The 25,938-nt window shown below is 49.6% G+C and overlaps 1 protein-coding gene across 7 annotated transcripts in view; it reads left to right on the forward strand.

The window, feature by feature from the left end:
• Positions 1 to 25,938, forward strand: part of ALDH18A1 (aldehyde dehydrogenase 18 family member A1) — a 98,987-nt gene that overhangs the window by 9,299 nt on the left and 63,750 nt on the right. For 5 of the 7 annotated variants that reach the window (XR_012905502.2, XM_006129393.5, XM_075934426.2 and 2 more), the window contains exons 2-5: positions 13,349 to 13,471; positions 15,188 to 15,411; positions 17,663 to 17,812; positions 17,919 to 18,023. Coding sequence is in view for 6 of the 7 variants with exons in the window: in XM_006129393.5 (XP_006129455.3) it covers positions 13,378 to 13,471; positions 15,188 to 15,411; positions 17,663 to 17,812; positions 17,919 to 18,023 (573 nt within the window). In the remaining variant the exon portion in view is untranslated. Of the gene's footprint in view, positions 1 to 4,443; positions 4,596 to 5,061; positions 5,081 to 13,348; positions 13,472 to 15,187; positions 15,412 to 17,662; positions 17,813 to 17,918; positions 18,024 to 25,938 lie in introns of those variants that run through there. The other 2 variants (XM_014576689.4, XM_075934428.2) reach the window with 2 other exon arrangements.

Consider the following 25,938-nt stretch of genomic DNA (forward strand, 5'->3'; position numbering starts at 1 on the left):
TTTCTGTAGGGAAGGGATGATAGATGCTGAGGTGACCATCTGGAATTTTGCTTTCTTTACAAACAAGGTTAAGTTCCTTAGGTCTAGAATGGGACTGTAGTCCCCCTTTGGCCTTGGGGATAAGGAAGTAGCGGTCGAAAAACCCCTGAGTATCTCCACCCAGAGTATCTGGAGTTCCCCCTATCAGATACGGACCAGACTGCTGTAGGATAGCCAAATGCTGAAGACTATGTACTTTAAGCCTTTGAAATCTGAAGGGAGCCCAGGCACTGCCTTTGGCTTGGGGTCTCTAGGCACACTGGTGCTAGACACAAGATCTGCACTCCACGGTACTGAAAGTTGTGACCTGATGGTCCCAACTGCCTAGCCTCTGGGACGAGTGCTGACTCCTTTTTATCATAAGCATCCCCCTCGCAAAACTCCAATGTTATGGAAACTGCGTTCACAGGATAACTCTCCAAGGCATGTGATGTTTATTACCTAGTGAATGCAGACTTTGCCCAGGATTCTAAAAAGTTATTGCTCTTTACTTAATTGCACAAGAAACAGACATATACAAAAATCATGGCTATGTCCAGACTATGCTAGACTTTCAGAAAAGGATATGCTTCTTTCAAGCTCACTTTCGAAAGCGGCACTTTCAAAACTGAAAGTAATCTAGACGCGGTTTTGTTGGCAAACCCCTGTGTGTCGACAAGCCACGTAAACCTAATTTTTTAAGGAAAAGTGGCTTGTCGACAAATGGGAGTGTTGGCTGACAAAATTGTGTCTAGATTACTTTCACTTTTGAAAGTGTCGTTTTTGAAAGTGAGCTCTAAGAAGATATGCAAATTCCTGCAGCATTTGCATATCCTCTTTCGAAAGTCTAGCGTAGTCTAGATGTACCCCATGAGCCCCATTATATAGTTCCTTTTGTCAGTTTCCTCACCCTTTATAACACTTGTTGGGTTGAGGTCAGGATTCTCTGGGGATGTCCAGGATCTTTCTGCTGCAGCTTACGGCTTGATTTCTAAACCTGGAGTCTGACACACTCTCCCTTTCCCCCTTCCCTCCGTCCCCTCCCACCTCCGTTAAATGAGGCTGCTTTAATCTTAGTTGGTCTGTCAGTTAAACTGGGTCCCCATTACAGAAGCATGATTCTATCTTCATCTCATCTGCCTAAAATATCCTCTCTGCGCCTCCAAATCCTTCATTCATGAGTCCTCCTTAAATCACTGCTTTGTCGTTTCCATCTGTGTGTCCTGTGTGGAGATGTTCCACTTTCCAAATGCTGACTTCTTTTCATAAATTCTAAGGCCAGAAGGTGATCATCTAGTCTGACCTTTATCATACAAGACAGAGAACTTCCTCACAATAATTCCCAGAGCAGTTCCTTTCAGAAAAACGTTGAATTGTCGTTTTAAAGCTTGTCTGTGGTGGATAATCCACTACAGCATGTGGTAAATTATTTCAATGGTTAATTGCTCTGTTTAAAAAAATACACCTTGTTTCTAACGCTAATTTGTCAAGTTTTAACTTCCAACCATTGGATCCTGGTAAACCTTTGTTTGAATGAAGAGCCCATTATCAGATTTTTCCGCATGTAGGGAAATCACTCCTTAACTTTCTCTTTGCTAAGATAAATAATTTGACCTCCTTGAATCTATTATTAAAAGGCATGTTTTTTAATCCTCTAATCATTCTTGTAGCTCTTCTCTGAATCTTTGCCAGTATATCAAAAGCCTCCTTGAATTGTGGAGGCCAAAAGTAGACACAGTATTCCAGCAGTGGTATACCAGTGTCAAATGTTGAAATAAAATAATTTCTCTGCTACTCAAGATTATGTTTCTGTATCCTAAAATCTCATTTCTGCTTTTGGCCACATCATCACACTGAGAGCTCATGTTCAGCTGACTATCCACCAGTGTTCCCTCTGGTTTTTTTTTTCCACCCCTGAGCAGAATGAATTTTCTTACGTGCACCAAGTGTGGAGGAGATGTGTGACACCTCAACTCCGAGTTGCACATCACCTTCATATTGGTGCACCTAACATTCATGTGGTGGCATTGGAGCCACTGGCTTCTGAGTGTGGAAGGGGACTCAGGACTGGGGCAGAGGGTTTGAGTTCAGGAGTGTGAGGGATCTGGCTGGGGATGCAGGCTTTTGGGTGGGACTGCAACAGAGAGGGTGCAAGGGCTCTGGCAGGGGGTGCAGGCTCTGGTGTGGGGCTGCTCCCTGCTGTAGAGGTGTTCCATTCTTCTGGCAATGGCAGCTTAGTGCTAAGGCCTGCAGCTCTGTGTCTATCCTTCCTCCCACTGGCTGCGGCAGCTTCAGGGCTTGAGGCGAGAGCTCTTTCTCCCTGCTGCAGCCCTTTTTCAGACTTGCTGCTTCCCAGGACAGACCCTGCCATGCTGTAAGCATGGGACACATTCTCTGTTCCTAGATTTATAAATTTTAGATGTAGCCATATTAAAGTCCAGTATGGCTGTGTCTACATTGTCAAGATTTTGCACAAAAGCAGCTGTTTTTGCACAAAATCTTGCCACATGTCTACACTGGCTGCGAGTATTTGCGCAAGAACACAGACATTGTAATGTACAATATCAGTGCTTCTTGTGCAAGTACTCTGATGCTCCCGCTCAGGGATACGTCCTCTTGCGCAAGAGGCCAGTGTAGACAGGTAACATCAATTTCTTGCGCAAAAAAGCCCAATGGCTAAAATGGCCTTCGGAGCTTTCTTGCTCAAGAGAGCGTCTACACTGGCATGGATGCTTTTGCACAAAGGCACATGCCAGTATAGATGCTCTCTTGCGCAAATACTTTTAACGGAAAAACTTTTCCTTTAAAAGTATTTGCGCAAAATCATGTCAGTGTAGACGCAGCCTATATGTTTTCACCAAGTTTACCAACCAAGCCAGATCATTCTGGATCAGCAACATGTCCTTTTCCTATTTTACCACTCCCCCATTTTTTTTTTTTTTGGTCATTTGCAGTCGGGAGGGAAGGAGGAGGGGAGAGCCGCCAGTGGAAGCAGCAGTGGACATGGGAATCAGGGTGGACTTTGGAGATTTTGGGGGCGGGGAGCAGCCAGCGGAAGTAGAGCTGCGCAGGGGGCTGATCGGGAGGAGGAGTAGGGGAGAAGCGGCTGCCGGAAGCAAGGCTTGCCTGGGGTATCGGAGTTGGCCGGGAGAGAATGGGGGGGCCGGCAGAAGCAGGGCTGCCGGGGGGCGTGAGGTCGGGGGTAGGGAGCTGCCCAGGGAAGATGTGGGGGGAGGGGGGAGGGGAGAGAGAAGCGGCAGCCGGAAGCAGGGCTGGACGCGGGCAGCGGGGCTGGCCAAGGGAGATTGGGAGGAGAAGTGGGGGAGAACTGGCTGTCCGAGAGGGGGTTGGGAGAAGTGGGGCTGGCTAGAGGCACGGGGGGGTGGAGCGGGACTGACCTGGCCATATGTCGATCTTGGGGCGCTGCCCCCCCAAAACACGAGTGAGTCCGGCTTGGGGATTCTATTGTGCCCCACTGCCACCCCCTGGAGTAGCTGCAAACTGGCTGGCTGGTAGACACACTCGTGCAGCCTGAGCACATTTAGCAGCCAAGCAGTTTGAAACTACAAACTGATACAACTAGTAATAATAAAACGACTACAGATTTTAAAGTTGTTCCCTGCAGCCATGAGGGCTTAGAAATTTACTTCATTAAAAAAATACGAAAGTTAAAATTCTTGGGTAATGCAACCTAAGTAGCCAGAGATTTAATAACACCAAATATTAAGATTATGCCAATCTTAATAGTGTGCATTGCTGAATTTGTTTGGAATTGCACTAGGAAAATAGGACTAGAGCCAAAATGTCTGAATAAAGCAGAGAAGTCAGCTTGCATTTTGTAATGTCTCTGAAGATGAAAGGAATATAGAAATTACAAACGCTGTTATAAAAAAAAAAAACCCAAAAAACCCCAGACCTACAATGGCTTTCCCTTCACTGTCATTGAAGAGGAAGTCAGCAAAGAGCAATTTCTCTCTCCCCATAGTGAAAAGACCTGTGAGGTTACAGAAAAGCAGGGGGTGAGGGGGGCAAAGAGGTTGGAGTAAAGGTAGAATTGAGGACCAGCCTGTCCCTGAAAGTAGAGAGGAGGGCATCTGCAGCCAGTCTGCATATATTATTAGAAAACTAGTAGGCTTGGAGAAATGAGGGTGCAGGATGGGGGAAACCAGCATGCTTTGTGCTAAGCGTGGGAGTTGGTCTGTCTGGTTTATGCTGGGGCTTGCCACTCATAAACCATTTATTGATGCTATAGTCTTAAAACTCTGGATTTTGTGCTGCAACGTGGAGTAGAGTTACATCAGCTTCTGGGACAGGGTGGGAGAGGTGTGTTCTGATGGGAGGGAAGAGCTTGGACTGAGGATACGTCAGCTTCTGGAATAGCTCTTGGAATGCCCTGGTGGAGCTGATTTGGCTTGTAGTGCTGGAAGCTCTGGGATTGGCTGTTGCAGATGAGCTGTGTCTGTCTTCAGTTGATTCTACAGAAATGTAGTCTTGTTTCCTGACGTCTCTGTAGCTCCTGCTGGCTTCACTGCTGCTGCTGTCAGAAATTTTTCTCGTATCACAGCAGGACGTGTCAGGTACAGAAACAAATTTTCTAACTGTTCTGACCTCTGCACGTGGACTGATATTTGCAGGTGATAGGATTTTTGTATATCCGGAGATTGCATTTTGCAGTCTGTTTTGAGTAAGATTAATTTCCTGTTTGTGCTTGAGTGACCATTGGGCCTGACGATAACATTGACGAAGGGGCAAACTAACCCATGCAGTTTGAAGAACAGTTTAGAGTATGGGCCTGGGAGTCTATTCCGAACTTTGCTGCAGATTGTCTGAATCATCTGGGCAAGTCACTTAACTTGTAGAATTGCATTTTATAGTTGAGATACTCAGCACTTTAGAAGAGTTTTATACTTACTCTCTTATTGAGAGGAAATACAGGCTTTTCTTCTTCATAGGGATCCCTGATGCTTTTGGATGCAGATTTTTCTGATACAACTTGTTGCTTGATGTTGTGAAGACCAAGACTTTCACAGAGTTCAAAAAAGAACTAGATAGATTCGTGAAGGTGAGGTCCATCAATGCTTATTTGCCAGAATGGATAGGAATGGTGTCCCTAGCCTCTGTTTGTCAGAGGCTGGGAATGGGTGACAGGGGGCGAGATCACTTGATGATTGCCTGTTCTGTTCATTCCCGCTGGGGCTCCTGGCATTGACCAGTCAGAAGACGGGATACTGGGTTGGATAGACCTTTGGCCATTTTTATGTCGCTGGAATGGATTCCTGACAAAGGAGGGTAAAACTTGGGATAGATCTTGTATTCTGCATTGTTGCCGTCTGAATATTGTAAACTGTTATAAAGCATGAGTGAATTTATTTGCTGTCTGTGGGCAAAACCGTGCTTTATTCTGAGTACTACTTGATGTGAATCATAGCTGTTTTTATACAATTGCCTTTTTTGAGCATGAATTTTCTCATCCTCCTTGGCTTAGCACAGAATCGCTTAAATAAAAGATTGTGTGTGGGGGCCCTTTTCAGGTAACATATCTTATGTATTTCAAAATTGGGCATTGAGAGAAATGCAAGTTCTTAACAATTTGTTTATATGCTTTTGATTCTGTTTTTTAAATTTAAATTCTAAGGAAATTAAATACAAAAAATTGTAACATTAAGGTTAGAATTCTCAATCCACCAGAAAAAGCCAAGTTAAATTCCCAGGAAGCATAGACTCTACTTCATTGCCCATTGTATATAGTAGATGGTCCAGTGGTAAAGGTGGTCACTTAGGAATTGGGAGGCCTGGGTTCATTCCTTGTTCCGCCGCAGGCTTCATGTGTGGTGTTAGGAAAACCACTTTCTTCATTCTGTTCGCTATCTATAAAATGGGGGATACTATACCGCCCTACCCTAATGGTGTTAAGGGAAGATGTGGTGAAAGATTGAGATGCTCAGATACTATGGTGGTGTGGGCCATATATGTACCATGGATAGATATAATCTCTCAACAGTGAGTAACATTTTCTTTCTGGAAAAATAACACAAGAGTGGCTTTGCCCTTCTCTCCCATATTTCTTCTTTTAAATGAGGGTTTCCAATATTTAGTGGGAAATTTCTTTAGCGTTTAGTTTTTGACTACCAGTCCTACTAATCTGGTCTATGCAGGTTCTTATCCTTACTCTTAATATCAGTGTCTTCTGGGCATGCATTAAGCAATCTGTATAGCACATGTAGCATGCTTATTCCTTCCTTGAAAAACAGGTGAAGTTTTAAAAAAATGGCTTGCTGCATTATACTTGTTATTGAAGGGAATGTTTTTTAAAAAGTGCCTTGTATTTGGAACAGAAAGTGGTTTGAGTTGATTCTTAAATCCTATTCATCATTGTTATCAACCAGTAGATCAGAATCTGCTGGTAGATCTTGGAGCCTCTGACAGATGATCCTGACTAGTTTGGCCAAGAGGCTACCAAGTGCCTGCACTTCAGCTGCCCCTCCCTCCACTGCTGCACATCGCCTGCCCTTTGCCTTAGAGCTGTCTCCTCAGGAACCTCCTGCTTTCTGTGCAAGGGAGAAGAGATTGCTGATGTCAGGGTGCCCACTCTCCCACCCTGTATCCTATCTCCATAGAGCAGAGAGGGGGCACAATAGGACTTGGGATAGTTTGCTAGCTGCTTTAGGGAGTAGTGAAGGGCCAGCATGTGATCGTGAAACTGAAAACCATAACATAATTCCTCCCTCTGTAGGTATGCATTAAATTTACAAAAGCAAACTTAGTTCTTCTTTGAGTGAAGTCCCCATGGGTGCTCCACGGTTGGTATTGGGCTTGTCCTGGCGCCACAGATCAGAGACATGCAGGCAGGCTGCAGATGCGCAAGCAGAGAGCGACATTCCTACCTTTTCCTCAGTTCCTTTTTCGCCGCCCTCAGCTATGGACAGTGCTCAAACCCACTCCTCAGTGCACTTCTGGAAAGCAAAGACATAGTAGTTTAGTTAGAAGCACCCAGGATTACAAAAAAAAAGAAAATCCCACAAAGCAACCAAGCACAGACGGCTCTGCTTATACAACTATAAGCATCATAGTCCGCCATTGGGAGACACGCCAGGCTCTCCTAAAGACAAAAGATGTGACAAATGCCAAGACTCTGTGCCAGCTTCTGATGGTCACAACAAATGTATATGCTGTTTGGGGGACACGCATGTACCACAAAAATGTGTCCACTGTTGCAGCCTGACAGCAAGAGCTCACAGGGAAAGAGAGCTCACAATACACATACTGTCCATTGACAACGCTCTAGACTCCCCCCCCCCCCCCCATAACTATAAAGGGGGCAGTAAGGGCTTGGCTGCGACATCCCCTCAGGGCAACCCCTCCAGTCCTTTAAAAGCGTGCTCGAAACCAGACCCTCACCAGCCCACTCCCTCCTGTCAAGAATAAGAACATAACGGCCATGCTGGGTCACGCCAACAGTCCATTCAACCCAGTATCCTGTCTGCCGACAGTGGCCAATATTGGATGCACCAGAGGGAGGGAACACAACAGATAATCCTTACATGATCCCTCCCCTGTCATCCACCTTCAGAGAAACAGAGGCTAGGCACACCATTCCTACCCATCTTGTCTAATAGTTATTGATGGACCTAACCTCCATGACTCTTTCTAGCTCTTTTTTGAACCCTGTTAAAGTCCTGGTCTTCACAACATCATCTGGCAAGGAGTTCCACAGGCTGACTGTGTGCTAAGTGAAGAAAAACTTCCTTCTGTTTGTTTTAAACCCGCTATCTATTAATTTCACTTGGTGACCCCTAGTTCTTCTATTGTGGGAATCAGTAAATAACTTTTCCTCATTCACTTTTTCCGTAAGTCATGATTTTATAGACCTCTTTCATATTCCTCCTTAGTCTCGTCTTTTCTAAGCTGAAAAGACCAAGTCCTTCATATGGGCCCCATTCCAAACCCCTAATCGTTTTTGTTGCCCTTTTCTAATGCAAAGATATCTTTTTTTTTTTTTAGATGAGGTGATCCCATCAGTACATAGTATTCAAGGTGTGGGCATCCCATGGTTTTATATAGAGGCATTAAGAGATTCTCTATCCCTTTTTTAATGATTCCTAACGTTGTTTGCTTTTTTGACTGCCACTGCACACTAATCAGAAGGGTAGCCGTGTTAGTCTGAATCTGCAAAAGTGGCGAGAAGTCCTGTGGCACCTTATAGACTAACTGAAGTATAGGAGCATAAGCTTTCGAGGGCAAAGACCCACTTCGTCAGATGCATGCATCTGACGAAGTGGGTCTTTGCCCTCGAAAACTTATGCTCCTATACTTCAGTTAGTTCTCTGAAAACATCCACTCAGTGTGCAGTAGCGGCGAGGAGTCCTGTGGCACCTTATAGACTATCTACAATGACTCCAAGATCTCTCTCTTGCATAGTTATAGCTAAATTAGTCCCCATCATATTATATGTATAGTTGGGATTATTTTTTCCAATGTGCTTTCCATAGAATGAGTAAGGGAGATGAACCAGGCATGGCAAAATCTTGAGCCTCCTCACTAACAGGCTCACAAGCACTCTCTAAACAAGCAGTGAAACCAGCTGCCCAGCCATCAAAAAGGGCACCTACTAAGGGCCCTCATGTAACAGAGGCATCACTGTCACTAATGGCACCTGGGATGCTGTGGGCACACTCGCTATCCCCGGCACAGTGTGAACCCCCAGCGCAACCTTCAGCACTGGCGCTGAGAAGTGATGGGGTAGCTGCAGCTTCCTTTCAGTACCTCACACTAACCCTAGATCCCCTGGGGTATCAACTGCTACCATGCCACCACTGCAGGTGCCAGCGGACTCAGCCACGGGACATAAATCATCATTCCACCGCCATTCCCCAGTGTGCAAAACACAAGCTCCACCAATACCTGACAGGAGAAGTAGAACCAGATCCACCACTGAGCCTTAGGCATGACACCGTTCACTTTCCCCATTGTCAATAAAGGGCTTGCTAGCTGCACCACGCTCACCTGCTTTATCACTAGTCAGTGCCTACTGCGGGGATATGAGGAGTATTTTCTCCTTGCAACACTCCTCCCCTGATAGAGCACATGCATCATATGGGGCATACAGGCTACCGCCTTCTCCATATCCCCGTGGCACCCTGATTGGCAGCACTATTCCAGGCATAATAGCCGATGGTCCCCCTATCGCTACTGGGCACCACGACACACCTCCAGCTGCCCCTCCTACACCTGCACAGAGGTCACAGCCCTCTATACACTCAGATCCATTGCATTCCCCATCTGAGGGCTCGGATTCAAGGAAGGGCAGATTGAGAATGATCCCACAGTCAGAGATGCCACCAAACTGTAACTCCTCTCTACTCCTGATGAAGCGGTTATCTCAAATGATCCAACACCTAATGACGACCTCAAACAATTCCAGGACTTATTCAAAAGAGTGGCACTCAGTCAGGAGGTCGTCTTATCAGAGGTGCAGGAAAAACACCACAGGCTTTTAAAGAACCTGCAGCCCTCTGCAAAATCCAAAATTGCTCTGCCTCAAGATGAAGCAATACTTGAGGCAGCTGTTGAAATATTGCAAACACCAGCCACGGCTCCCCTACCCCCACCCCTCCAACCAACAAAAGGGCTGATAGAAAGTACTTTGTCCCATGAAGAGGCATGGACTTTCTATACTTCCTTCCTCCCTCAACCCTTTTCTGTGAAGATCCAAAAACCCTCAACACAAAGCACATACACTGGACAAAGACCACAAACACCTGGATGTCTTTGGGAAGAAAATGTACTCCTTCTCAACCCTTCAGCTTTGCATAGCCAATTCCACAGCACTACTTGCCAGTCATGATTTTGATAATTATGCAAAACTAACAGAGCTCATGCAGCATCTCGCAGAGGACAAGAGACCAATCCTTAAAGCGGTCATTAAAGAGGGTACTATATGCTGTACAGCTCTACAAATGGTCCTCAGTGCTGCAGATACTGTGGCAAGAGCTACTGCAGCGTCTGTAGTAATGAGGCATGCATCTTGGCTTCAAGCAGCCAGAGTCCCTAAGGATCTCCAGGCCAAAGTAGAGGACCTGCCATTAGATAAAGCCAAATTGCTGCAGGGACCGACAAAGGCTTGCACTCTAGCAAAGATTCGCGCACCACCTGGCGCACATTGGGGATGTACACTCCCCCCACCGAAGGGTGTGTAGCACTTCCTGTCAAACTACAGGGATACAGCCTTTAGCAGACAACAACAATATCGACCTTTTGAACAAAACTGCTTTCGACCATGGAACCAACGCAGAAGAGCTCGAAACAACTGCTCTTCTGCGACTCAGGCCTCTAGACTGCACATTTGATAATTTGGTCGCAGGTCTACTCAACCTCCCTTCCACATCAGTACCAGGCAAGGCCAACATATTTCACCACCACTTGTGCCCCTTTTATAATCAATGGCCAGCAATCACTACAGATTGTTGGATCTTAGAAATCATCATCCGTGGATATTTTATCCCTTTCACAGAAATCCCCTCAAATCTCCCCACCTTCTCCCTCCCTCTTCAGGGACCCCTCTCACAAAACATTGCTCCACCAAGCAGTTCAATGCCTTTTCAATATAGGAGCTATCGAACAAGTCTCCAAACTAAGGATGTTAAAATGTGGTTAATTGACTAGTCGATGGAATTTCCGTCGACTAGTCGATAGGCACTTCCACATTCCTCCTTTGAAATGTACAAGAGCCTCCGCTGGGGCTCCTGTACATTTCAAAGGAGGAATGTGGAACTCTGCATACAGCCCGGGGCCAGCGGGAAGTCCCACTGACTCCGGGCTGCACACGGGTGCCTGCTTTGAAATGCAGGGTCTCTTGTGCATTTTAAAGCCAGGGAGCCTGGTATCCATGGCTTATCGGATAGTTGACTAGTCTTTTACATCCTTACTCCAAACAATACGAAAGGAGAGGTTTTTAGTCCAACTACTTTCTCACTGAAAAGAGAACGAGTTGAAGGCCTGAACAGGGGTTGAAGGCCTATCTTGGACCTACATCAGTTAAACAAATACATTCACAAGCAATGTTTCAAAATGGTAACTCACCACAATATTTCTGGCACTGGACAGGAGGGACTGGCTTGCAACCCCTCAACCTCCAAGATGTATATTTCCACATCACAATACATCCCTTGTACAGATGTTTCCTATGCTTCACCATAGCCTCAAGACTGTTTTCAGTACAGAGTCCTTTCATTCGGACTCTCCTCTGCCCCCAGAGTCTCCTCCAAGACTCTGGCGGTTACAGCAGCACATCTCAGATGCAATGGTATCACAGTCTTCCCTTATCTGGATGATTGTCTTATCCGAGGTCCCTCCCAGCAGACCACAAAGGACACAATCAGTTTCATAAAGGCCTCTCTTCAGTTTCTAGACTTCATTATTAATGACTAAAAATCCACACAGTTCCTAGAGTTCATAGGGGCTCACATAGATTCAACAGCAGCACATGCCTATCTCCTGAATCACCAATTCGACCAATGTAAGAAGCCGCATCACGATTATAACCACCAGCCCAACTGTCCCTATCCTAACTTGCCTCAAACTCATGGGGCATATGGCAGCCACCACATATGTTGTCCCATATGCCAGACTGTGCTTTTGATGTTTCCAACACGGGATTTCTTTAGTTTATACACTGGCCAGCCACCATGTCCACAGGCACGTTTCGCCCCTTCCAAAAATCTTTACCTCCTTGCACCTGATGGCATGGTACCTATCTGGTTCTCGGAAGCAGAGCAGCAGTGCTCCCAACAAGTGAAAAATGTCCTACTGCGTAGCAGGAGACAAATGACACACAAGACTTGCCTGTACAAATGGCAATGGTTTAACAGTGGTGCGCACACAGGGGAGTCCAACCACCTATGGCTCCGCTCCACTGATACTGGAATACATTATGTACCTGAAACAACAAAATGTATCGCTTTCATCACTCCGAGTGCACGTGGCCGCCATTACAGTCTTCCCTCCCCCCCCCCCATTGATGGGTCCTCCATATTTGCCCACCTCATGTCTAAAAGATTCTGGAAGGGCCTGCAAAACCTTCACCCACCATGTACACCAGCGTTTCTTAAACTGTTCTGAGGCACACCGGTATGCAGCAAGGCAGTCCGAGATATGCTGCAGAGATATGGCAACCATATGTCCCTTTCTTTCCGGGACAGTCCCGGATTTAAAGATACCCAGTGCTAGCGCGGCAGCCAGGGCACAGAGTGTTCAGAGCTACGAGCTCCCATGCAGCATGTGCCACTGTCCGGCAAGTCCCTCCCCCCTCAAGGGAATCTCGCTCCAAGAAATACGCAGTGCAGCAACATGGTTGTCCAATCACACTTGCATGAAGCATTACGTGCTTCTACCATGCTTCACAACAGATACTGCAGTAGCCACTGCAGGCCTCTCCGCAGTCTGTAACAATTAACCGAAGCCCACCTTCCATCTAAATGGATACTCCAGTGCTATACAGTCACCAACAGTGGAGTACCCACGGGAACATCACTCGAAGAAGGAGAAGTTACTCACTTTGTGCAGTAACGATTGTTGACTATCCGATAAGCAAAAGCTTATCGGGGGGAGGACTAATCGACTATCGGAGGCAGCAAGTTGGGGGGAGCAGGAGCTGGTGCTAGGGGGAGTCAGCTTAAAAGTTGGTTCCCCCTACACCATCTCCGTTGTGGGCAGGGGAGGCAGGAGGGTAGCAGGGACTGGGTGTGACCTGGGAATCAGCTGATTCATGGCTTGCGCCTAGTTGCAGATGCGCCTCTGTTTTTTAAATGTATGAAGAGCCTGCTGGCTCAACACATTTAAAAGGCTAAAGCACAGCAGGGGGACCTGATTCCTGGCTCTTGCAGGGTCCCTCTCCCCACTGCTGCACACCCCTCCTCGCTGAGCACCAGCACAGCTAACCCTAATGTGGCTCCCTGCTTATTGACTAATTGACTAATCAATTAGTTGATTAAACTAAATTTAACATCCCTAGTTGGGACCTTACCACCTTGATAAGATGTGGCATGCTAAATGCTTTATGTACAGCCATAGATGCCCATGTGTCAGACCATAACTCTTTTGTGATCAGTTCTGCATTGCAGGGTGTGGTGGTGGTGTGTGCCACAGAAGGCCTGCTGTGAGTGCAGCTGGCAATTGTGCTCTTGGAGGAAGTGAAGTCTGCTTAATACCACAGAGGATTTGAGAAGGGCATGTACTGCTGGGTATCCTAGTGTGCAGAACTGTGTGTGTACTTTAGTGGTGGGAATAGGGAGGCAAGTTGATTTAGACTGATGAGAATTTTTTTTCCTTTCAGGTATCTTTTACCTTCCCAAATATTGCACAATGTTCTGTCGAGCTGCTCTGAGAACCTCCTTCCTCTCTGCTGGACGATACCTCCTCTTCTCACCACACTCCGTCACAGCTGTATCCCAGTCTTGTAAGCACACAAAATCTACTAGCCTGTGCCCTCCTAGGTTATGGTGTGCAAGGGGCATGTGGGGAGTGTCGTTCTCCTCAATTGGGGGCCATGTCAGTGACAATTTGGGGTTTTTTGTTTCCCGCTTATGTGCATTCTCCAAATTATTTTTTTTTCTGTAGGTCAGCAACCCTGACCCAAAAATGGTTCTCCCACCCCTGCTCTAAAGGGAACTCCAATTTAAGCCAATGGGGAGGAGTTGTTTGAGTCATTTGTCCCTAAAAACCTCATTCCTCATATCCATTACTTCAGCTGAGAAAATATGGGGGTTAGGAGTCTTGATGGTTGATCCATTGTACATGGTGTTCTTTGCCCTAAGGCACGAGAAGTCATTTGTGAGCAAGACACGAGAAGTCATTCTTCTGCTCTACTCTGCGCTGGTTAGGCCTCAATTGGAGTATTATGTTCAGTTCTGGGCACCGCATTTCAAGAAATGTGGAGAAATTGGAGAGGGTCCAGAGAAGAGCAACGAGAATGATGAAAGGTCTAGAGAACATGACCTATGAGGGAAGGCTGAAGGAATTGGGTTTGTTTAGTTTAGAAAAGAGAAGATTGAGGGGGGCCTGATAGCAGTTTTCAGATATCTAAGAGTGTCATAAGGAGGAGGAAGAAAACTTGTTCATCTTGGCATCTGGTGATAGAACAAGAAGCAATGGGCTTAAACTGCAGCAAGGGAGGCTTAGGTTGGACATTAGGAAAAAGTTCCTAACTGTCAGGGTAGTCAAACACAGGAATAAATTGCCCAGGGAGGTTGTGGAATCTCCATCTGTGGAGATATTTAAGAGTAGGTTAGATAAATGTCTATCAGGGATGTTCTAGACAGTATTTGGTCCTGCCATGAGGGCAGGGGACTGGACTCGATGACCTCTTGAGGTCCCTTCCAGTCCTAGTATTCAATGATTCTGTGATTGACACTTTTCCTGTCTGCCTGAAGGTTTTTCCAAGTTCCATGTTAATCAAGAGGTTCACTTACTGGAATTTTATCCATGAGCCTTGTGACTGGTGTGGAGAAAGTGAATAAGGAAATGTTTGTTCACCCTTGTTCACCCTTCCATAACACACAAACTAGCAGTCACCCAATAAAATTAATAGGCCGGTGGTTTAAAATAACAAAAGGAAGTACTTCACACAATGCATACTCAACCTGTGGTACTATTGCCTGGCTACCAGAGGATGTTTTGAGGGACAAAAATGTAACTGGGTTCAACAAAGAGCTAGATAAAGTTGGTAGAGGATAGGTCCTTCAATGACTATTAGACAAAGTAGTAAGGGATGCAGTTCCAGTGCTGTGGGTGTCCCTAAGCCTCTCACTTCCATATGCTAGAACTGAATGATTCCTTTGTTCTTTTCATTCTCTCTGAAGTACCGGGAGTTGTCAGTGGTCTGCCTACTGGGTTAAATGGGCCATTGGTCTGGGTCTTACATACTGTGGTGTGTATCAGGCCCAGCAATGGCTTACATTATTGCTTTTTTAGTCACTTGGAAACTGGATACATTTCAGGGGCTGGGAAGTCATAATAAAGAGTGCCCATTGTGGCATTTTAGGTTCACGGTGGGGTAATCCTGACAGATATGGGGTTGGAAAGTCTGAAGTAAGTGTTCAAAGTTATGAGTTTAACATTTGGGATTGTGGGATTTGTTCCTGTCTCTCATATTTTTGTTTGTTTTTAACCACAGGCTTCCCTGTCCATAACCTCGTATTAAGGAATGAATCTATCCGTTGCTGGAGCAACATCCCATTTATCACCGTGCCCCTCAGTCGAACCCATGGCAAGTCATTTGCACATCGCAGTGAGCTGAAGCATGCTAAACGAATTGTGGTGAAGCTGGGGAGCGCTGTTGTGACTCGAGGAGATGAGTGTGGATTGGCTCTTGGGCGGTTGGCATCTATTGTTGAGCAGGTAACTTTATGGCTCTAAAATTAAGTGCTCTTGCAAACTGGCTAGTCAGTGTCTCCTTAAAATGTGTACATTAAAATGTAGCAGGAGACTTGAACTGCCATTTCTATCATACTGTGGCAAAACTGAGATGTGTACAGAAGAGCAAGCTGTAATGAGGCAGACGTGTGGCCTAATCTATGTAAAGAGTGGTGCAAGAGGAGAACATGTAGTACGCAGAAATAATCTAGTGGGAGTTCTGTCTTCAGTTGGAGGAGGAAGAACCCTCAGGGAATAAAAGGGAAATATTTTGCCCTAGGGCCTAGGCTGAAGTCAGAAGTGAGTATCTCCTGTTTCCACTTCATATGTTGAAGAATACCTGTGGAATATAATCCCAATGAATAGTGTTCCATCAGCTTCATTGATTGCAATTACCTCAGCCAAGAGAGTTTTGGCGTTGAGCGCCCTCACATCAGAACCCCCATACGGTTTTCTTTAAGAACAAGGTTGGGCTGAAGATGGGGAGGTGTGGTGGGTTCCAGTGTATAAGTGTTGTCCTGAAGGCAGTGTAATGGGCTGGGTTCCAGCATGGCTCAGAGGATAGGGCATTTGCCTGGGGAGCCAAGGGTGGCAGGTTCAAGCCCTGCCCCAGGAGTCCCACCCAGCATTCCTCCCCAAGGTAGTCTCACTTTTTCATATGTCTCAGGACATTTACCTACCAATTTTCTTCCCGAAACCCCACCCCACGCCTAGAGAGCCATCCATACACTCTCTAGATGTTAGATAGGCTCTAGCATTTTATATAGAAAGAACAAGAGCGTTCCGTAGATCTCCACAACTTTTTATTTCAGTAGACAAGAGGATGAAGGGCTCTCCAGTATCGGCCCAGTGCTTATTCTCCTGGACCACTTCCTCCATTAGAGCTGATTTCCTCTTTATTTGGCACTGGTGAGGCCACATCTGGAGTATTGCGTCCAATTCTGGGGCCCACAAATACAGAAAGAATGTGGACACATTGGAAAGGGCCCAGTGGAGGGCAGCCAAAATGATAAGGGGGCTGTACCACATGACCTACAAGGACAGTCTGAGGGATTTGCGCTTATTTATTCTGCAGAAGAGAAGAGAGAGGGGAGATTTGATACCAGTCTTCAACTTCCTGAAGGGAGGTTCCAAAGAGGATGGAGAGAGGCTGTTCTCAGTGGTAGCAGGTGGCAGAACAAGGAGCAATGGTCTCAAGTTAGAGTGGGAGATCTAGTTTGGATATTAGGAAAAACTATTGCCCTCGGAGGGTGGGGAAGCACTGAGATGGGTTACCTAGGGAGGTGGTGGAATCTCCATCCCTAGAGGCTTTTAAGTCTTGGCTTGACAAAGCCCTGGCTGGGATGATCTAGTTGGGATTGGTCCTGCTTTGGGCAGGGGGCTGGACTCGATGACTCCTGAGGTCTCTTCCAGCCTTAGGATTCTATGAATTCTGTTATTTTACCACCTTGCGGGTAGGCCGTGCCCCTGCTGATGGCTCATTCCACGAGAGCACATGAGTTGTCCAGAATGTTTGTTGCATAGGTGCCCATTCTTGACATTTGCACAGCAGTGATGTGATCCTCTGTGCACACGTTTTCCAATCACTACGTGATTGTTCAGCAGGCCAGGGGAGATACGGCCTTTGGGAGGGCTATGCAGCAGTCTATTGTGAAGTAGGTGATGATGGACTCCGACCCCACATTCTAGGATACTGCTATGGAATTGGACTGGACATGAGCAAGCACTCAAAGAAGAAAAACGGTTACTTACCTCATAACTGTTGTTCTTCGAGATGTGTTGCCCATGTCCATTCCAAATCCCGCCCACCCCTCCTTAGTTGGAGGATTCCAGCAAGAAGGAACTGGGGGTGGAGGGCCAGCATTATGTGCCAATATAGTGGCACCACTCCAGTGGGCTCCGTGGCTGGCCCAACAGATACTGCTAAGGGAAATCTATGCACACGGCTTAGGCACACCTAATTGGAATGGACATGAGCAACACATCTTGAAGAACGACAGCTATGAGATAAGTAACCGTTTTGGTTTTTTTACATGCTCCAGGAATGAATGGAAGCCATATAGTAGTTTGCTTGTGTTGCCTAAAATGAAATGGAGTGTAGAGGCTATAGAGAGGACAGCCATACCTGTAACGAGGACAGATCTAGTGTGTACTTGATGAGTTTGAGGGGGAATGGAATCAGTAAGCTCATAACTTTCCTGCTTTAGGGCCTGATTTTTATTCTCCATACCTGTAGGTGTCAATGCTGCAGAATCAAGGTCGGGAAATGATGATAGTTACCAGTGGTGCTGTAGCTTTTGGAAAACAGCGATTACGCCATGAGATCCTACTCTCTCAAAGTGTGAGGCAGGCCCTCCATTCAGGACAGAACCAGCTAAAGGACATGGTGAGTGGCTGAGGTAGTCCACTGCTGTTCTCTTAGACGTTGGGCTGAGGCTGCTTATATTCCTGCCTGTCAATTAGCTGAGAGCTATGTTCTCTAATTTTTGAAGGCTATTCCAGTCTTGGAGGCACGAGCGTGTGCAGCAGCTGGGCAGAGTGGACTGATGGCTCTTTATGAGGCCATGTTTACACAGTACAGCATTTGTGCAGCTCAGGTAAGGAATTGCATTTGCACTTGGGTGGGATTCAGTACTTCAGTCCATCTCTTGTTACGTGTCTTATTAATTCTAGAGGGCCCTGTTCCATTCTGTTCACTGACTTCCTATTGCCATTGTAATTCCTTTTCCAAAGGGTTTAGAACCTGGTGTGAGTGATATCCCACAAAGGAAATTGTTCTGGTAAATGTCACTTAACTAGATTTTTATGTTCTAGTTAAAGAACAAACATACCTTTTGGCTGGCTTTGGACATTCTTTTAAACAATTGTGTACTCCAGGTAAATGGCCCTAGGATAGGCCACAGAGATGGGGCTGATGATCAGGAGCGAATCTCTGAGAACAGTGAACTAGGGCTGTCGATTGCAGTTAATGCATGCGATTAAGTTAAAAAACCAAACACATCATTATTGTTCTTTATGAGCATTAATCATGCACCTCAGGAGATGGGACTCAGCAATGCCCGGGTAGGAAGGGCTGTAGGAAACGGGGCGGCTGGGGACAAGAGGTTCTGGAATATCCACCTCAGATGTACAGAGTCCAGAAATGCCAGTCTCCTGCCCCCACTCCCTCAATAATCTATTGATTGGTTTTATGTGAGAGGAAGGGTAAAGGCAATTGCCAGCAGCCATGATGATGCAAGAGCCACTGCTGCTGCAAGCCCCCACCCTCTAGGTCAGCGGTTCTCAACTGCTGGGGTGCAGACCTCTGGCTGTGGTGACGGTGCGGGTCGGGACTGGGATACACAGCCCAGTGCCTCCCCTCCTGTTGCGGTTATTGAGAGGGGCATGGTCTGCTCCACCTCTCAGCCAAGCAGAGCTGGCCAGGGGTGGGGTCTCTTCCTGGACGCGGAAGAGTGCTTTGCTGTGCAGCAGGAGAGCCACACGGAGCCTGGCATGTGTAGAGCAGCCATAACATGGGCAGCAGCACTTAGCTGGCAGCTGGGAGGCAGCGCCGGGCTAGGTGAGGGGTGTGGGGCAGATGCTAAGGGGCTCTGGGAATGGGGGGTTCTAAGAGGCGTGGGCCTGACACTGAGGAGTACTGGGGTGGGGATCTGGGTCTGGGTGGCTTTGGGAGTGGGGGGGCTATAGGGGCAGGGCTGGCATTGTGAGGGGCTCTGAATGGGGCTAATATTGGGGGCTGGCGCTGGTGGGAGACTCTGGGGAATTGGGTGCAGTAGGGCTCTGAAAACAGGAGGCTGGCACTGGGGCAGTCTGGTATGGGGCTCTAAGGGGCAGGGGGCTGGTACTGAGGCGTTTGGGATGAGGGACTTGCACTGGGGAGCTCTGAGGGCGGGAGGCTGGCACTGAGGGGGAAATGTTACCGGTCCTCCAAAAGTTTGTGACTGGGTTTGCTGGTCTGGTCCCTTGTATAAAAAAGGTTGGGAACCACTGCTCTAGGTGATTCCAGCAGTTTCCCTTCACCCCCTTCCACAAGTTCTGGGAGAGAGGGGAGACCAGCCTCCCCCACTGCCTTGACCATCCACTCACTTCTGGACAGGGCTAGATGTAATAGTGGCAAGGGAAGGCAATTGCTCAGGGCGCTGTGCTCAGGTATGGGTGCCCCTCCTTTTGCTGCCCTGCTCCATCACGGCTGTCCCTGCCCAGGCCATGGAGCTGCTCTCAACTAGGATCCTTACTCTTACCTACTATGCCGAGTCGGGACTGGGGAGGCTGATGTCAGGGTGTCTCCCTATCCCTGACAGTGTATGCCCGTGATCACCAACCCATCAGTCGCGATTGACTGGTCGATCGGGAGGGCCCGACCAGTCGATCACGAGGCATTCAGGGCCCCCCCCCCAATTTCCTCCCTCCCCCCCCAAGAAGCCCCACTACTTACCTCCAGCGACAGTGGAGGTAGTGTGACGTAGTGTTGGGACCTTGCTGGGGCTGGGAGCGACCTCTGCTGTCTGTAGCACGACCCAGCAGGGCATGGGGTGAGTCATTATGCAAAGGGGGCTCCAAACCTGTCTGACCACCTAACCCCCAGGGAGAGAAACAAAGGAAGGTGGATGCCGCCCCTGGCTGGGGGCAGGGCTTGAAGAGAGTTGGTTAGTCTCTGTCTGGTATCCTGGAGGAAGCAGCCTAGGCCATAGGCTTGGGTTTAGGAGCCGAGACCCCCCCCCCCATATCAAGGGGGGCTGAGGCATCTTAGGCCTGCCCTGGAACCAGATTACATCTGTGCTGTGCTGTATCCTGGAAAGGCAATAAATTCCCTCTATTCTACTGGCTGGTGGAGTCTGTTCATGCCATTACGGGGGTGCAGGAGACGGGGGAACCCCAACGCGCCATCACACAGGTGTCAGGAGTGGGATGCACTGTACCCTGTGGATGGAGCTTCCAGCGGCGAGCAACAAGGCGCAGTAGAAGCAAGAGCCCTGGAGCCAGGCATGCTGGGGACAGAGCGAAGCGGTTCCTGGGAATTGTGGGCCGCTGCAGCGCTAGACTGGTGAGTCTGCACCGAGGGGACCAGCGGGCAGATGGCCTATGCCCGACTCTTGAAGGCAGAGCTGGTGAAGCTGTGTAGAGAGAGGGGCTTGCCTGTGCGGAAAGCAACCAAGGCCCAGCTGATTGCCCAGCTGGAAGAGAATGACCAGCCACAGGGCCAGGAATCTGTCCACAGGGGAAGCAGCCAGACCTCCCCTGGGAGCGTGTCAGGCGCTGAGGGTGGGCAGAGCACTGGAGCCTGCCGAAGAGACGGGACAGCTTCCCCCGGGTCTGCAAGCCGTAGCCCACCTAGGGCAGGGGCCAGCCCAGCAGAGCTGCGGCGCCTGGAGATCCAGCCGCGGATGAAGGAATTGGAAGTAGAGGACCGAGAGAGGGACCGCCAGGACCGAGAGAGGCAGCGACAGCATGAGTTGGCCATGGCAGAGCGGAGAACCGGCGGGGCACCGGCTGCGCCAAGAGTGGATGGGCCCCAGGGTCCCGGGACTGCCAGACGCTTGCAGAGGCTCATGGTGGCCCAATTGAAGGACATAGGCGACATAGACGGGTTCCTCAGCTCCTTTGAGAGGGCCTGTGGACTGCAACGGGTCCCCCCAGCTGACTGGCTGCAGGAGCTCATCCCCGCACTGAACCAGGAGGCGGCCGGAGTGCTCAGTCAGCTGGAGGACCTCCAGCCAGGGGATTACAACCGAGTCGAGGCTATGCTGCACAAGTTTGGGCTGACCCCCAAGATGTACAGGAAGAAGTTCTGGGGGTACAGAAGGAGCCACGGGAGACCTATGTGGACCTGGCCTCCTGCCTGGTGCAATACTGCCGCAAGTGGGTGTCTGGAGTCGGAGCCCAGAGGAGCTGCTCAAGCTGGTCATGATGGAGCAGTTCTGTGAAGCATGCCCACCCAGACTGAGGCTGTGGCTCAGGGACCGAAGACCAGAGAACCCCCAGGAGGCCGGGAGACTGGCGGATGAGTTCACGGAGAGCCGGTCCGGGTGTGAATGGGAGTCCCGGAGAGAAAAGGAATCGCGCAGAGACCGGTTCTCAGCTGAGCGACGGAGAGAGTCACCTATGAGGCGAGCCCTAGAGACGAGTCATCTGCGCCCCAGAGAACCAGCCAGGGCCTGGACAGAGAGAGCCCAAAGCCTAACTTACCATCGCTGTGGGCAAAAAGGCCACAAGAAGGCTCAGTGCACCAGGTCCCATGACCTGGGACGTTCCAGGGTTAACTGGCTGGGGCTGGAGGAAGGGCAGGCTGCCCCAGAGGCAGGGGCTGGCCGGCAAACCTCAGCTCAGAGTTGGGGGGGAAGGATGCTCAGTGCACCACCCCTGGGATGTCTGATCCTGGGGAGGCGGATTTCTCCATGTACCGGGTGGGGGCAGGACGGCCCCTGCGGAGCGACTGCCTCATACCTCTGGAGGCGGATGGTAGGAAGGTGATGGGTTTCTGGGACACGGGGGCGGAGGTGACGCTGGCCCGATCAGACATAGTGGCCCCAGAGCGGATACTACCCCATACCCAGCTGACCCTGAAGGGCATAGACGGGTCCCCGTTTAAGGTGCCTGTAGCCAGGGTGCATCTGAAATGGGGAGACAAGGAAGGTCTCAAGGAAGTGGGGTGCTGATGGGGAATGACCTAGAGGAGTGGCCCCATGAATCCCAGCGGGCTCTAGTCACTACCCGGAGCCAGAGCCAACGAGGGGCCGGCAACCTGGATCCAGAGAAGGACTCCCGGCAGAGTCCTCAGGGTCCCATCCCAGTGGACACAGGATCCAGCCAGGCTGGGACGCTGGACCTAGGCAAAGGTGGGGAACAGGTCCCGATCCCTGCCTCAGCGGCTGAATTCCAGGCTGAGGTGCAGGCAGACCCCTCCTTGCAGAGGCTGAGGGACCAGGCTGGTCTCCGTGCAGCTCAGCCCCTGGGGAGAGGTGGCCAGGAGAGATTCCTGTGGAAGTGGGGATTCCTGTTCCGGGAATGGCTTCCCCCCAGGAAGGTAAGGGCTTGGGGGGGTCCTGCGGCAGCTGGTAGTCCCCCAAAAGCATCGCCTCAAGCTGCTGTATTTGGCCCACGATGTCCCTGTTGCGGGCCACCGGGGGATCTGGAGCACCCAGCTGAGGCTGCTCCAACACTTCTACTGGCCGGGGATATTTGCAACCGTGCAGCGGTACTGCCGGTCATGTGACTCCTGCCAGAGGGGCGGGAAGGCCCAAGACAAGAGGAAAACTGCTCGGGGAAAACCCATGTCCCCAGGGCGGGTTCCCTCGCAGAGGACCCGAACTTCCCTAGGTCACGAGCGGAGTGACCCTGCTCAGTTCGCTCTCCGAGGGGGGAGAACTGTGACGTAGTGGGGGTACCTGGCTGGGGCTGGGAGCGACCTCTGCTGTCTGTAGCAGGACCCAGCAGGGCAGGGGGTGAGTCATTATGCAAAGGGGGCTCCAAGCCTGTCTGACCACCTAACCCCCAGGGAGAGAAACAAAGGAAGGTGGATGCCGCCCTTGGCTGGGAGCAGGGCTGGAAGAGAGTTAGTCAGTCTCTGTCTGGTATCATGGAGGAAGCAGCCTAGGCAACAGGCTGGGGTTTAGGAGCTGAGACCTCCCCTCCCCCCATATCAAGGGGGGCTGAGGCATCCTAGGCCTGCCCTGGAACCAGATGACATCTGTGCTGTGCTGTATCCTGGAGAGGCAATAAACTCCCTCTATTCCACCGGCTGGTGGAGTCTGTTCGTGCCATTTTGGGGGTGCAGGAGACAGGGGAACCCCAACTCGCCGTCGCAGGTAGTGCCGGCTTTCTGCGGGGTGGATGAAAGTCTGGCAGCTGCGTGCCACTTCCGGGGTTTCAGGAAGTGCACTGGCTGCTCCCCCTCCCCCAAACAGCCAGCGCGGTATCTGAAAGGCCATGTCTGTGGCGTGCCGGGGACATCCTTCCCCTGCGGGGAGTAGGAGACCCCAGAGGAGGCGCATGCAGACTTCCCTCCTCTGCGAGGTGGGGGACAGGGTAGGAGTCCCTGGAGGAGGTTCTTGCTGGAACGTCCTTCCCCTGCTGGGCGGATAGAAGTCCCTGGAGGAGGTGTGCGCGGACTTTCCTCCTCTGCGGGGGAGGGGAGAGAGTAGGAGTCCCTGGAGGAGGTGTGTGCCGAGACATCCTTCCCCTGCAGGAGGGGAAGGGGGGTAAGAGTTCCCGGAGGAGGCGTGTGCTGGGGACTCCCTGTTCCCTGCCCCAGCACTCACCGGCAGCCTGCTTCCTGCCCCCATAAGCCTGCCACCTGCCCCATCACCCCGTCCCCTACCCCCACCAACACCCTGTCTCCTGCCACAGCACCCTGTTCCCTGCTCTAGTACCCTCTGGCACCCTGTCCCCACTCCAGCACCCACTAGCCCCCTTCCCCAGTACCATGAGCCCTGCTCCCACCAGAACAGTTGGGGCCACATTAGTGAGGCTTGGGGGGTTTTAGAGGAGGTGGTGGTTTTTGTTTGTTTGTTTTTTGCATTTCACGTGTGTTGCCCCAGCTGACTTTTCTGAGGGTCAGTGACTCCTGACTCAAAACAGGTTCCTTGCCCTTCTCATAAATAAAGACAATGCGGAAACTTTTTGGGTTGGATATAGTATTTTATTTAAAAATGAAGCCTGGCCAACAAACCCCCAATTGGAACCAATCCCCTATCTGGCTGCAGCATCATGACACTCCTGTACCATCCCCCGACCCCAAAACTGAGTCTATCATACATTGGAACTCCCTGTCCTGAGCCTCTCGACCCCCAACTCCTGCACTTCCACATCCTCATTCTTCTGTCCAACACTTCTGCACCACCTATACACTGCAAATCTGTGTCCTGAGCCCATCATACTCCCAATCTCCCTGCCCTGAGCTGCTCACACAGCCCAACCCAAACTCCTGCACCCTCACATCCACAAGCCTGTGGATTGCTCAACACCCCAACACTCCCCAGCTTGGAGCCCCCTCCCCAAGCCAGCATCCCCTTCTCCACATTTTCCTGCATCCAAATTCCCTCCCAGAGCTTGCACCTCTCACCCCTTCCCACACCCAAATCCTTCATTCCCACCTCAGAGCCCACACATCCTGTCTCAGCCCAGTGAGAGTATGGCTAGACTACAAGAGTTTTTCCTGGGATACCAGAGGTATCCTGGAAAAAACTCTTCTGTGTCCAGGGATGGGATTGTTCTTCCGCTTTTTTTTTAGCGGAAGAGCAAACATGCTCTTTCGGCAACCCCTGTATTCCTCATTGCACGAGGAATAAGGGGGCTTCCGAAAGAAGGGTTTTTTTCTGACATTTGGCCCAGTCTAGACAGGCCAAATTTTGGAAAAACCTCTTCCTATAGAAGAATTGAAAAAAAGGCGGCAGCATAGCCATGCCCTGAGAGTTGATAAGGGCTGGGGATAGCAAGTGATGGAGAGGAGGAGAACAGAGAGGGCGGGGCTTCAGGGAAGGAGTGGAGTCTTGGAGGCAGGATGGGGTAGACCTTGGCTTGTTCTGACATTTAAAAAGTTATCTTGGGCAAAAAAAGGTTGAAGACCACTGGTGTATGCAGTCGCTGCTGAGCTGAAGTCGGGGGTCACTGCTGCCAACAGCAAGTGCTGTTCGCTGAAAAAGTGTTCAGGCTCCTGAGCGCTCAGCTTGAAGAGACAGTGCTACACGCTCACACTCAAACAAAAATCTGAAATAGAACCCAAGATGAGCCAGGAGCTGCCTAAGGGCTCCAGCGGGAGGCGGCCCCCACATGATAGAATAGAATCCATCTTGAGCTGCAGACCAAGTGCTAGGCACCATGAGCTGCAGCAGAGGTAAAGTAGCAATACACCATATATCATGTAACCCTTACTTCTGATTGGCTGAACAAGAGTAGGATTGAGCACTAAAGTTTGACATGGTTTTATTTTTGAGAGCAGGGCAGGTATGTAAAAATAATTCTACATTTAAGTTGCACTTTCATGATAGAGATGCATACAAGTACAAATTGGATCTCTCCGGTCCAGCACCCTTGGGACCTGACTGGTCCCAAATGAGGGAATTTGCTAGACCAGAGGATGTCCCCTGCTACTGGCTCCCCAGACTACCTTCCCTCCCTGCTGCTGGCCCCAGTCACCCTCCCTGCCGGGCTGCTATGGCCCCGGCTTCAGCCCCACTACTGCGGCTTCCAGGACTGCCACATCCCCGGCCCTGATACTGGGGCTGCTGCAGCCCCTGCTCTGCTACTGGGGCTCTGGTGCCAGTCCCAGCTTTAGCCCCACCGGTCTCCGAGTCGTCCGTCCTCTTGCCACTGATTCCCTGGTCCAGGAACACCTGCCGAACCACAGATGACATTGGATGAGGGAGTCCCAGTTTTGGAAGGTCCAACCTGTACTATAAAAAATACAGTTCTTTTGGTTTTTTACAGTGGAAACGTTATAAAATAGTGAACACTGTATGTGTCTGTGTTTTTATTGAAAACAATATAGTTGAAAATGTATAACTATCCAGAATT

This window comes from Pelodiscus sinensis, chromosome 8 (genome assembly GCF_052426305.1).
Source record: "Pelodiscus sinensis isolate ZL-2025 chromosome 8, ASM5242630v1, whole genome shotgun sequence".
NCBI classification, from domain to species: domain Eukaryota; kingdom Metazoa; phylum Chordata; order Testudines; family Trionychidae; genus Pelodiscus; species Pelodiscus sinensis.